This window comes from Solea senegalensis, linkage group LG1 (genome assembly GCF_019176455.1).
Source record: "Solea senegalensis isolate Sse05_10M linkage group LG1, IFAPA_SoseM_1, whole genome shotgun sequence".
Classification (NCBI taxonomy): domain Eukaryota; kingdom Metazoa; phylum Chordata; class Actinopteri; order Pleuronectiformes; family Soleidae; genus Solea; species Solea senegalensis.
Window position 1 is genome coordinate 29,659,198 of NC_058021.1, and position 13,232 is coordinate 29,672,429.

General features: G+C 39.4%; 1 protein-coding gene across 1 annotated transcript; it reads right to left on the reverse strand.

Annotated features, from left to right (window-relative positions):
- Nucleotides 1-322: 322 nt before the first annotated feature.
- pyroxd2 (pyridine nucleotide-disulphide oxidoreductase domain 2) lies at nucleotides 323-9,689 on the reverse strand. Its single transcript, XM_044028905.1, has 16 exons — nucleotides 9,524-9,689; nucleotides 7,409-7,428; nucleotides 7,211-7,304; nucleotides 6,780-6,853; nucleotides 6,401-6,556; nucleotides 6,139-6,292; nucleotides 5,984-6,045; nucleotides 5,800-5,897; nucleotides 5,556-5,697; nucleotides 4,719-4,853; nucleotides 4,566-4,638; nucleotides 3,703-3,856; nucleotides 2,459-2,610; nucleotides 2,072-2,178; nucleotides 898-1,018; nucleotides 323-671 (listed from the first exon to the last, which is right to left on the reverse strand). The coding sequence occupies exons 1-16, from the start codon at nucleotides 9,645-9,647 to the stop codon at nucleotides 604-606; spliced, it is 1,734 nt and encodes a 577-aa protein (XP_043884840.1). The 5' UTR covers nucleotides 9,648-9,689; the 3' UTR covers nucleotides 323-603.
- Nucleotides 9,690-13,232: the final 3,543 nt, after the last annotated feature.

Sequence of the window (13,232 nt, forward strand, 5' to 3'; positions counted from 1 at the left end):
CAAATTTGCAGCCTAATATGTAATTACCTTTGTACATGGACCACCAGTTTTTTTAGTGTTTCTGAGTTCTAAAGTTGGAAGACAGCATAACATAGCATTGTTAGCCTACATTTAGGGGAAAACGTATAACGGGATAATACAGAAACAGGTAATGGTCAAACAGCACCTAATGGATAACCAACAGTTTTTATAAGCAAATATATTATTATGTTAATAAAGATAATGACAGGATTCAATTTAGCTGCTTCAATTACAAAGTTCCAGTGCAATGAACACACCAGAAACCATTAAGTACAATTCACAGAAAATGAGACACATCTGCTCGACATGACTTGAATTTAATCAGAAAAAGTAAAAAAGAAAAGTTCAGTTTTTTCTTCTTCCCCTCTTCTTTTTCTGATGATAATTTTCAGCAGAATGTACTTTGAGAGGTGTACTGCTGCACTCTACAGTTGAAAGCTCTTAATCACAGCTTGACACTCTTACTCCACATTTAAGGACACTTCATGAAGTCAAAGTCAGAATCAGTCACAGTCACGATGACTTGGGTTGCGGAGAGGTTGGGCCTTGAAGGGGTCGTGCACCGATGTCAGGTGTTTTCAGCTACATTTTAAGGTCGGCAATGACCGCTCTCGCTGCATTCATTCCAGGAGTGCCCATCACGCCTCCACCTAAGAAATCATTGAACAGAGGAATACAAATTGACAGAAATTAGTTAAACTGATTCTGTGCAGTGGGAAAACGAGAGGCAGCCTTACTTGGCCACCTGACATCAACTAGTGACTTAGGTTCTTTGTCAGCAGCAGTGAGGATACAATTTCATCCAAAGGTACATAAACTGTACTCTGTACTATACTATACTAGGATTCTTCTTATGATTGAACATTAGAAGCAAACCTGGATGACATCCACTGCCACACAGATAAAGGCCTTTTATTGGTGAGCGGTAGTCTGAGAGAAAGGGCAAAGGTCGTGCTAGGTAGAGCTGATCCAGTGACATTGATCCATGAAAGATATTCTGCAAAGACAAGACCAAAAATTATGCAATGGGGCCTTTGAACGGCAGCCATTTTGTCATGTTTTATCAGGAAAAGCACAGGTGTTACTGTTCTCTTCAGCTCATGCAAGTCAGGACAGTGCGACAGTGAACCGGCATCCACTACTTTCCATACACAGTGAGGTCAAGCTGTGGTTGCTGCTCAACTATGTTGTTGGACTGGTCATTGTCCCAGGAGGTGATATACCCCCTTTCAGCTTGGTGGTATTAAATGGTTTCCATTTCTATGGTTTGGCTGGTAGCTAGTTGTTAGCATGTTGAGCACCATTCTGAGTCTTTCTACAATCCATTATCTTTAAAATATCATGTCCTTTGAGCGGAAAGAGCATAAACTCAGTCTCTTCGTCTTTGTCCAAAAAAGGTATTTGCCATATTTTTCCCACTTATTCTTATGTGTACCGCCTTCTGCTATTATGTCCAGGGCAACGCTGGGGGTGGCAACTGTGGAGCACCTGGGCCAGAGCAAGCCCGACTGAACATGTACAGTATGTGCGATAGTAATTTGACTCCCTATTGTATTATCTGTGTCTGACTTTGTGAAATTTGATTTAGCACAATTTCTGTGAGGCTCCAGATATTCAAAAAGTCCAGTTTCGGTCGGACAAACACAATCATTATTTTTATCCAATGACTGAATCTAAATGACTGGCTGAAGCAAAATGGGAACCAGCCATCATTCATTTGATTATTTGAACCTGTGATTTTCCTGCTGTGCCCCGTCAAAAGGACCCATTGTGTATTTATGAGAAAGAGAAACTGTCACTTCCACATGAGAAAAACTAAACAAAAATGAAAGCAAACACCACCGAGGGAGATAGTTTCACTTAACACAGTTGATGTGATCTTTGATTCTAACTCCTGGGATGTGGTTAAAATGTATTTAACCATTAACAGCTAATACAGGAAGTCGGTGCCTGAGTGTACAGTGAATGGCTAGAGACAAATCATCCAGTGAACAGAAATCAGCCGTGTGTCAGTATACAAACTCAGTTTGACAATAATGTGTACAAATACCCCTCCAGTGAGCCCAAAGATCCTCTCCAGGTCAGGCGGAGTCAAGATGTCTCTTCCCACCACCGACCTTTTAAACCCAGGGGCGTATTTCTCCACCCAGTCAAATACTAAAAAAAAGACACGCACATTCTTTATCAGATTAATCAGTGAGAGTAAAAAGTGTTATACGTTTAAACACAAACATGACAGATCTAGGTCATCACTGTTTGGATGACTCCTTCCTTTCTCACATTCCCTTCTAACTCCATGATCACATCATTAAAAACACATGTTTTAGATCAGCTGTAGGAACAGCATGTCAGCACGTGTGAGACTGAAAAATAAAAGATGTAGCAACGGACAATCTGAGTTCAGTTGGAGTTGTGTTCATGACAGGGTGTGTCTAACCAGTGTCTGCAAAATTCTCTCGGTCCTTGCTCGTCCACTCCCGGCCTTCTATGTAGAAGGGGGTAAATTGGGTGAACAGTGACACAACATGGCAGCCAGGGGGAGCCAAAGTAGGATCCAGCACAGAGGGGATGGTCATCTCCACCATAGGTCTGCAGGGGTAGAGGTGGTGGTGAGTGAATGAGTTGGATACAGTTTTCTCACATGATCAGCACACTACAAGTAAACAGACTATTGGCCGTTTTCATGGCAGCCGTTTTTGCATGATTTATCAGGAAAAGTACTAGTGTTATTGGTAAAATAATAATGATGATAATAATAATAATAATAATAATAATAACCTTTACATCAGGGCAGTGTGTCAGTGAGCCAGAAGGCTGAGGCAGCTAAAGAACTCAGCCATTGTACTGTTCTTACTGTGACGCGTCAAAATGGGCATTAACTGATATACAGACACTTCAAGAAAAAAAATGAAGACTTAGTATTTTGAAGACTAAATGTATTCATTTGTTTTCGAGCATATGTGTGGACATACATTGATTGAGACCATTATTTATATTATAAAAAGAGACATTTTAAGGTGCACTACAGATGCAAGGTTATCCTCTAATCTGCTGGAACAAGCATCTATCTCTTTGTCCTGTTGTCATGAACACAAATTTCTGGGAATATCTGAAAAAAATGTAGTCAGACATTTTCCAGCATTTTGGAATGATGGGAGAGTGGTTTTCCATTCACATACGGTATAATGAGGAAAGCAGATGTTGGACCCAAGGCAGTTTGGCTGCTGTGCCGACACCTATACGTACACAGCTGCTACAGCTTTAACTGAAGCTTGTATATCCAGAACATCCAGTATATTTGTCTTCCTGTTGTGTTGTTTGTATACTGTATATTGATGTTACTATGTAAGGACTTCAACGGTATGTGGTTTATGTAATTCCTGCCACGACGGGTCTCTCAAAAAAACCCAGTTTGATGATGTCAGGGATCATTTTTGCTTTAGAGGGAGAGCTTTGGCAGCAGAATGTGCAGTGAATGGTGTTCAGTTAGTTACAATCAAATGAAAAACAAAAGGCAACACACTGGTTAAGTAGTATTGCCGAATATTTCCTTATTTTAAGGGGTTTAACCCTGCTGTTAAAGCAGAGATGAGTTACTAAAAGGCGACTGAGAAGAAACAGTCCATTACCTTCAATAGAAATATGCATTTCTATGGATTTGGAGTGTGGAGGTATATGTACCTGTCAGAGGGACGTCCATTCATGGCCTGTCTGTATGCCGTCTCCAGCACTTCTGTGCTTTCGCAGTTAAGATGAATGGAGGACTGATGGTGAGGTCCGGGTTTATTGTCTGGCGTGGGAGACGCAAGGAAGTTTGGTAGCTTGTCCAAAGCCACTGTCAACACAACAAAGAACAAGAACAACAGAGTCAGTGTTTGCATTGAATGATGAATTTCTGTTTTGGTACAGTTTTATGATACGATAAACATTCACATTCATTTCATTTCCAACAAAACAGAGGCACTGAAATGCTTACAGTGTAATTACACATGGCAACACACAGATTTGCGCTTTACACAACATAACAATATCCCAAACTTTGAAATGTGTGTTTTCAGGAGTGACTTTATGTAACACTGTAATAACCCACAGTATCTGTTAATGGACAGCTCATCCCTCAAACATTACATAACTCATCATTCACCATGCGCACACATACACACACACACACATGTTAAAAAATGTTTTGTCACTGACTTGTATTGGCGACAGTGCTGTCTCTTTCATTCACATGCCGCACCTGAACATTTTCACTGGACGGTTGACAGGATCACTGTGAGAAATATGCAACTTTGTGCTATTTAGAAACTCAGTTATTTCAAGAGTAATGCTTAACTGAAGTCAGTTAAAGAGTTATTTGCTTATTTGCACATTCATTCTTTCATACTGTTTGTCTTTGTCCTGAGCCTGTCAGCAGATTCCAAAGTAAACCTTACAGAAAGGCTTCTTATGACCCTAAGCATTGTCTTCCTCCAAGGCAGGAGTAGTAACATACATACAGACACATATGAGAAGAAAGACAAAGTAAGCATTGACAGATTCACCGTTGATCTTGGTAACAGGTGATGTGTAGTCTATCTGGTCAACGGCTTTGATAAACTCTGGAGAAAGTGCAGCCTACAATGAAAACAGAGAGTCAGAATAAACCATATAAAGTGGTACCACGTTGAAGTGTCACGTTTACATTTCTCTTTTACCTGTGGCGTTAGGTTCTTAAAGGTGACACGTGGCGTCGCATTTGATAAAACAACTTTACTGTGTATCTCCGTGCCATCCTTCAGCACCACCCCTCTGGCAGCACCATCTGAACCAAGCAGGACATGTCCCACATCCTGCCAAGGAAACACATTTTATATGTACGACTGTCAGTGTTAACGTATTAACCGGGGATAATTATGGGGCGAACACATCACAAACTGTATCACTGCCTGTGTTGTGTAACATTGCTGAAGTAGACATTGTATTACTTCAGGCTTGTTGCACTTCTCTTAAAGTCATGAAATAACTTCCTTTGCATCCATTTGATTCCAAATCGAGTTACACTGGTTAGAGTTACTTTACATTTTAAGTATGGACTTCAAAACTATTGTGAAATGCACAACAGTAAACTTTTAAACATGTCATTATTAAGGAACAATTAGGGATGCAGGATATTGTCAGCATGATATCAGTATCAGCAGATATTAGGTTTTAAAATGTGTCATCTGATATCGGCAAACCTCCCTGACTTCTATGCTGGCACACTGTTTGGTCAATGAAGAAAATGTATTATCTAATGTGAATGTGAAAAATATGTTAATTTCACTACAGAAGAGACTAAATGACCTCTGCAGTTTGGCACAGTGAAAAACGTGCATATATCGGTATCAGTTATAGGCCCAAGCACTCCTGATAACAAAGTCCAATATCATACATCCCTAGTAACTATTGAACTTCTGTGATTAATCGTGATGAAGAAAAAAAGGAATCACTTGACAGCTCTAACTGTATATGCATTACACATCAACTTAACTAATGAAACAATAATAACCTGCCTTCTCTGTGAATATCTCTGCACCATAGGACTGAGCAGCACAAGCAATCGCCTGAGACACGCTTCCCATTCCTCCCTCCACATAACCCCATGCTCCTTTCGCCTTCTCCAGCTCTCCCATCACATGGTGTAAGAGCACATACCTTCAAGTCAAGACCATAAATGTTGATTTAGGAGTCATTCTTTAAGGCTATGCAATATTAAATGTAATTGTGAGTGTTGTCGGGCTTTAACATGTGTCTCACCCACTGCCGGTGTTATTTGAACTAGTCATGACACCTATCACAGCATCAGTAGCCAGTGTTGCTTTCAATGGCTCCGACTCAAACCACTGATTGAGGATCTGTGACACAAAACAGGAGTTAGTCACAGTGCAGCATAACTAAAAAAAACAATGCCAAACTTTGTGCCACCAATGACATATTGTACCTTCATTGCTGGTGCAGTCAGAACCTCATAAAAGGCTGGAATGTTTCTGCCCAGCTGCAGACCTATAAATTCATCAACACAACATAACACATGACTCAGCAGCTGCAGAGATTTGTCGTCGCCACGTGCCAGAATTAAAAACACCACCAACGCACCACATTTGATGACGGGCAGCAGTGTTGTCACTGCACCCAGCCTCTTCCTCAGTGATCCAGCAGTGATGCCCAGGATGTCAACAGGAGGAGCGTCCAAGAGAGGGTGAATGGCTTCTACGATTTTGTTCAGGTGTGCAGCGAAATCTCGAAAAGTCTGGGTATAAGTCAGAGGTATCGGGGTGGGGTTTAAGTTCATACAGCTATGACAATGGCTTGAATTATATCACAACAATCATTTACAAATGTATAATACTTATATCACCTTAGCATCGTTCTGTGAGAACTTGCCTATCTCCTTTTGGTTCATGGTCAAATCTGAGCCCAGGGTGAGAGACCTTGGTGGAGCACCATTCACGCCCTCCTCTAACATGGGAGTGAAACTATATGGGTCTCTCATATACACCTTCAGCCCATGTTTCTGTATGCAAATACATACAAATCCAAACGATGAAAATTAAACAGTGTGGAGCCACGAAAGAAGTCACTTTTTTTCCAATTTTTCCAGAATACCTTTTAATATCTGGCAGTTATTTTACAATGTATTGCATGTTAAAATAGTGCATTAACAATTAAAAATGAAGGAGAAAAAACAAAACTGGAGTTATACAAGAACACCACTCTTCTGTGTCATCTGTATTCACCTGGAGCTCCAGGTCTGCAGATATGCGCGGTCGTAACAAACTGAGCAAGTAGGAACACCTGGAAAAGTGGAAACCTGCACCAAAGAGTGTTATGACACTTTTAAAAACTATATGGCCAACAGGAAAGAAAAACACACATTTGCCAAGTTCTGTGTATTCATGCCATTGAAGTGTTGGTTAATCCAAATTACATCAAAATCTAATTTCTCTTTTGGGTATCAGGCCCTGATACGTTTGAGTGTCTCTGTTACTCGAAATAATCAGACACCAATATCTAACAGGGCTGTTTATGAACTAAAAATAAAGTCCAGTTTTCAGTATATGTAAGGTGAAAGCAAGAACTTTGTTTCTTTGTTGTTGTTTTGAATATTAAATTTGGTTGAATCGACCACTTTACAGCCAGATTTTCTCCATTACTCTTCTGACTCTACCAGGGAAGATCTCTTCTGTAACAGCTGCTCCTCCGAGCACATGTCTGCGCTCCAGTACCGCTGTCTTTAGCCCCCCCTTCTGAAGATAGGCAGCCTACACACACACACACACACACACACACACACCCCTATGGATCACCTTTACCCTGTACTACTGTACATTGGATTATTGCTGGTGAAACAAGTTCATGAACTCACTGCCACAAGTCCATTGTGTCCTGCAATAGAAAACAAAAATGCATTAATGCCCCATGTTCATTCTCATGAATCATTCTTTAACACCACGTGAAAGCTGCAGATGTTGTCTCATCCAGAAAATTACAATGTATTGCGCATTACTATTAGTGTAGTCCCTTGTACTAGTAAAGTTCATTCAAAGTATTGAGTAACAGGTAAGGATGTAAATTCAGGACATTATACCTGTTCTATTATTTCAGGGTGTGGTTATGACCTACTGAGCATGAGCCTGAGCGTTACAGGGAGGACTGAGTGAGTTTTGCATCATAAACGTGGAGGAATCTCGTTTCAAAATTCATGCAAAGTCCACACACCCTAAATGTGACACTTTTGAAGTAAGTATTTCCCTTAAAGTCTTATTCTTTGCAGGGCTTGAGTGGAAGAAGTTGTGTTTCTGCTTCTCTGCAGGGCACTATGGTCTTTGTTGTAATACTATTATCATGCATTGACAGATACCTCCACCCATCCGGTGTATACATATGTCTTGCCTAATGTCAGCTGGGATTGGCTCCTGTGACCCTCAAATGGTAAACTGAATATAGTGAATAGATTGGTGACACATACCTATGAGTAATATTTGATAAATTTACCCCAGAGACCACCACCAGTCTATAAATGTGTCATTAAAATTGCACAACCGTTGCTATGTAGATGGCAGATATTGCAAAGATCAGCCAGGTTGTATCTATTGTAATTCAGCCTGTCCTGTTCTTCCCTGACTTCTACATCAGCTGCCTCGATGTAACAGTAAAATCCTTATTCTACATGCTGACCATCACAGTGTGCAGTGAATATACTCATCTCAACCAGAAATAATTGTTTTTCAAATATTCAAAAATATAATTTCATGCCTGACTTCATCTAAGAAATAAAGACAACTAGATCAAACACACATAGACCATCTTTAGACTCTGATAATGTTCCCCAATTTGGTAACAGAGCAGCTTTAATCAGAAGCACAACATTATATCACTTGGGGCGGATTTACCCAGTTGTGGACAACCTTCTATTCTTTCCATTTTCTGCTGAGTTGCATGTGAATACAGTTACTATATATGACTCAAACCATAAAGATGAGCCTATGAGTTGCAGACATTTGCTTTTTTTGTCCCCTAAGACGCTTGAAGCTGTGTGCTGAGTAACAATGCAACATTATTAGCAGTATTGAAGTTCTTTGTGATCTGAGTCCACTCAACTTTACAGAAGCAGCAGTATAAACTAAATATAGTCAATTCAGTTATACACAGTATCTAAAGCTGTGGTCCCCTGACTCACCATTGTGTACTCTATTCTGAAGTTAACTGGACGTCTTTATGTGCCCGACGCCTCAGTCATTGGTATGTGTTTATTTTTGTGCATGGAACAAAGTACAATGTGAACTTCTAATTCAAGCCCTCATTGCATCGAATGAGACCAAAGCTCTAATGAGTCTACCTTGTCTGTGTGCCAGTGTTTTATATAACTTTAATTTATCTGTTTTATGCAATTACGCTGCTGCCCTCCTGGCCAGGTGCTCCTTGTAAAAGAGATATTTTGACCTCAATGGGACCAACTTGGTTAAACAACAGTCAAATAAATAAAGAATATAATATAATATGCAAGAAAATAGAAGTAAAATACAAAAATGGTGCAGGTGATGCAAAATAATGAAATAGAAAATAACTTCCACACGAGGGAGGAGCTTTTTGTTTTGCATGGCAAACACAGACAAACCAAAAACAAGTTTGAGATATTACATTAAATAATACTGCAGATATTCCACTGTAATAATACAGTGGGATATCCATTCCAAGTTCCGTAAAACATCCACATGAAATCAGTAGATCATATATCACGCAGTTACAGTGTGTTTACAAACGACAAAAAAATGTGTCAACAAAGATTATAATCTAGTAGTGATTTTTACACCGTGGTCCCAGGGTCATTTCATTCCGGGCTCAAACACACGATCAGATTTCAGGTCCTACTCTTAACGCGCAAACTTAGCTGAAACTTTGTATCAACATTAGTGCAAAAAATAAATAAATAAATAATTGCGTTGCATTTTTTTTTATCGCAGATTGACTCCATGCTCACCTCCTCCGATAACCAGCGCGTCATACTGAGATTTTACAGCGCTGTGACTGGATTTGGACCGAATCACTTTCCCCACTGAGGTCACAGAGCTTCGTCCTCGACGAGTCCACATCGCTGCAGCCATATCTACTCCTGCAATGAAGAACACGTTTAACCACAGTTTATGCCAATATGTGTCGAATGTGTTTCAACATAAAAGCACTCGCTCGGTTCCTTGGAGCCGTTCAATTTTCCAAAAAGGCTTTTATTGTGAAATATTTTCAGGACACGCCGAGCCGGATTAGGTCAAATAAAAATCTGTCGGGGCGGACCAGATGCATCTTGCATCAGATAAAAAATAAAATCACACCGACCTACAATAGAGTTAGAATTGTATTATCATTATCACTATCATTCATTGATAGTCATCAAAAATCAATAACATAGAGATTTTCTTCAAAGACACAGCACTACAGGGCCAGGGTCCTGCTACAGGGTCCCCAGGGCCAGGCTGCTTTGGCCCCAGGTCGCACTGTGGTGTGTTTCCATCACGGTACAGTTCAGTTCGCTCTGCATCAGTGAGATTCATAGTGTGACTGTATCACAGCGAACAACGACAACGAAAGTGACACAACAACAGACAACAACAGAGCAGTACAGTTGGGTTTTTTTTGCTCGGTTTGTGGCCCTTTGTCTCAACAAGACATCAAGCTTTGTATGAGAATAGACTGCGGGCCTTGAAGAAACACCGGTCGCAAGGGAGTGACACATTTCTCAGCTGACTGTTGTGGGTCTAACTCCACATGTACCGTACCATGACTCTGGGAAAAATTAAGGACAGTTATTTTGGCTCTATTCCTAATAAAAATGCAAAGAATACGTACTGTACTGAATTGAACCGTTCCACATGGTGGAAACACACCACTGGACATGCCTGCCTTAGCTGTACTAGTGGCGCCTGCCCCACCAGTGCGCAGTAGGTGCCCTTTTAATTTTAGTACAATAGGGTACTGTGGAGTATTTTGTGTTCCAGTCATGCAGCAGAACTTTGTCGTCTTGCACTGCACATCCAAAACATCCATGAGATAAAATAGAAATAAATAAATAAAAAAGTGGAAAAATCCCAATCAGTAACCATTTGTAAAAAGAGCATGAACACATGTAAAAGATAGAGAAAAGGTTATAGATTCTACAAATGTATAGATCTATTTTAGTTATTCCATTTATACCACTTTATACCTCCATCTTTCTGGGGGAAAAATGCCAACATTTTACTGTCAGTAAATGTCAGCCATCCACATCGTTTGACAGTGCTTGTCATTATATAGTGATCCATTAGGTGGCACACTTGCTCCATTGGAACCAGGTTTGTGGTTCGTTTTTCTTACCACTTTTAAATGTGCACCTTTATGTGTTTCAATTCACGTTATATTTGCTGCATGAATACATTTTATATTACATAGATATATACTAGATATAGATATATCTTAATACTGCAACAGCTTGAGAGGTGGGAAATCAGTTTAGGAACTATACCGCAATTATATGTCAATATCACAGTTGGGTAATAGTCATTTCCATACTCTTTCTGAATAATTCAACTAGTAAATAAATAAATAAAAAAAGGTTTGCATATGAAAACGTTTTCCATGCAGAGCTCATTAGATGTGCCTGTACATGAAAACATATCCAGCATAAGAATGGAGTCCCAGACATCAATTTGAGGACAGGCTGTTAGACGCAACTTGACTGAAAGTAAGGGCCAACCTTAAGAGTCTTAAGATGAACCCTTAACACCAAATGGCTCCTACTGTTGAAGATGTCATATTGGCCGAGTGCTTCACTCACCGTGCATTAATAAGATAAGAGGCCATAGATCATCCTGTGAGCCTAAGTAGCGATCCAGGGAAAAAACACAGATAGTTTACTGCGATCAAAGGAAAGAAGTCAATTTGTATTGAAATCACCAAACACAGCAGAACATAAGCAAGTTATGTTCTCATCTTGTCTATAATGTAGATTTTTGACCATGTTTTGCTTAGACAGTGTAAGATAACTCCTTAAGCTGATATAGATTGTGCACTCTATTGGTAGAGGGAATTAAATGAGGTGTTATGGTGATATAGAGTTTCCTGCCAGACCTAACATGCCTCTCCCTTAGTGTATTAGAGCGGCATTAGTTCCAGGGAAGAGAAATGATCCTACTATGCTGTCTGCATGGTTTTCCTTTAAAGAACCTCAGCAGACAACAGCCAATCGTCTATAACTAGATCAGAAGGAAGAGAATTTGTTCTTGTAAGCAGAAATTAACACTTCATTCCCCTTTGTCGGCAGAAATCCAACACTACAGCCCTTGAAGGCTCTCCCAAGCAATAAAGGAGAAAATTCAATTATGTTATAATAGCGCCGCACCAAAACACAATTACCTAATTTTCTGGAAAAAATGTGATCCTTTGCCTCCTGGCAACGAGGTTCACTGGCGAACACATCAGGCCTCTCAGCATTTATAATTATTGAATCATAAACTATACTGTCTTAGAGCAGCAAAAGAAAACAAGTGTTACAGTGCAGGATGTGAGAAGTTCATCAAATGAAAGAAATGTGTAGTTTCCTTTAGAATGAAAATCTGAAACAAAACTAAGACAGTTCATAAAGTCATGTGTCACAAAATACAAACTATATTATAGTATGTAGATTATAGTAATCTACATAGTTAGATATTAATCGAAAGCGTAACTCAGAATATACAGTATATGTATATAATATGTAAATACAAACCAGAATACAGTATGATCTATATTTAGCATAAACTAGAAATTGTATCTATTGAATCCTCAACCTTGAAATGATGCTGTGATTTGAAGTTAGTTAAACAAAAGTAAACAATGCTTTTAGTGTACAAAAATAGTGTAATCAACAAATCTTATGTATCCCAAACAAAACACTGCTAAAGATGTCTGTGGTTTTCTTTACGAGCAAATCACTAACTTGTGTTTTCCTTTTCTTTATCTGGAAATTGAACACTAATAACCCTAACCCAGGTTATCATGAGTCCCAACATTGAAAATGTTCTCCTCATGATGATCTGTAAGTCTTAAGTCTTCACAACAGAAGGGGGAAACAAATGAACTAATGTCACTGGCATTTCCAAACAGTCATTATTACAACACCAAAAATTACCCATTGTTGAGCTCACTGTTACCAAACATTTTACGAAATGTTTTTAAGTAACAAAAACATGTAGAAATGTTTGACTTGCTTCATAAAAAATATTATACAATTTAATTTTAGAGTACATATTTTTAGTGAGCATGAACATTCAAAACATCATGAGTCCTGGAGTGACTGGAAAGATACAGACTCCCCTTTGTGGCACTTCAAAATAAATCACTAAAAGCAGTGGTGTGCACAGACATTTGGAAGATGCAGGGGCGAAAATTAAAAAGGGAACCTACTGCATACTGGTGGGGCATGTGCCACTAGTATATAATTTCCAACGTTCTCACACAGGTATACAGGGACATCCTTTACAAGAGAGCGTCACTTTCAATCACTGACACGGGCATTCTCTATACTGAAAATTAAACTAAACATCATTTCCTCTGTCATGTAGCAGTGTTCCATTTTTTACTTTAAACAAAGTCACAAGAGCATCATATAGGTCACTGCATGACTTTTCTCCTTTAAAATTCACGTGCAGCGTGTTTGTCCATTAAGAAGTCTGCCTCAC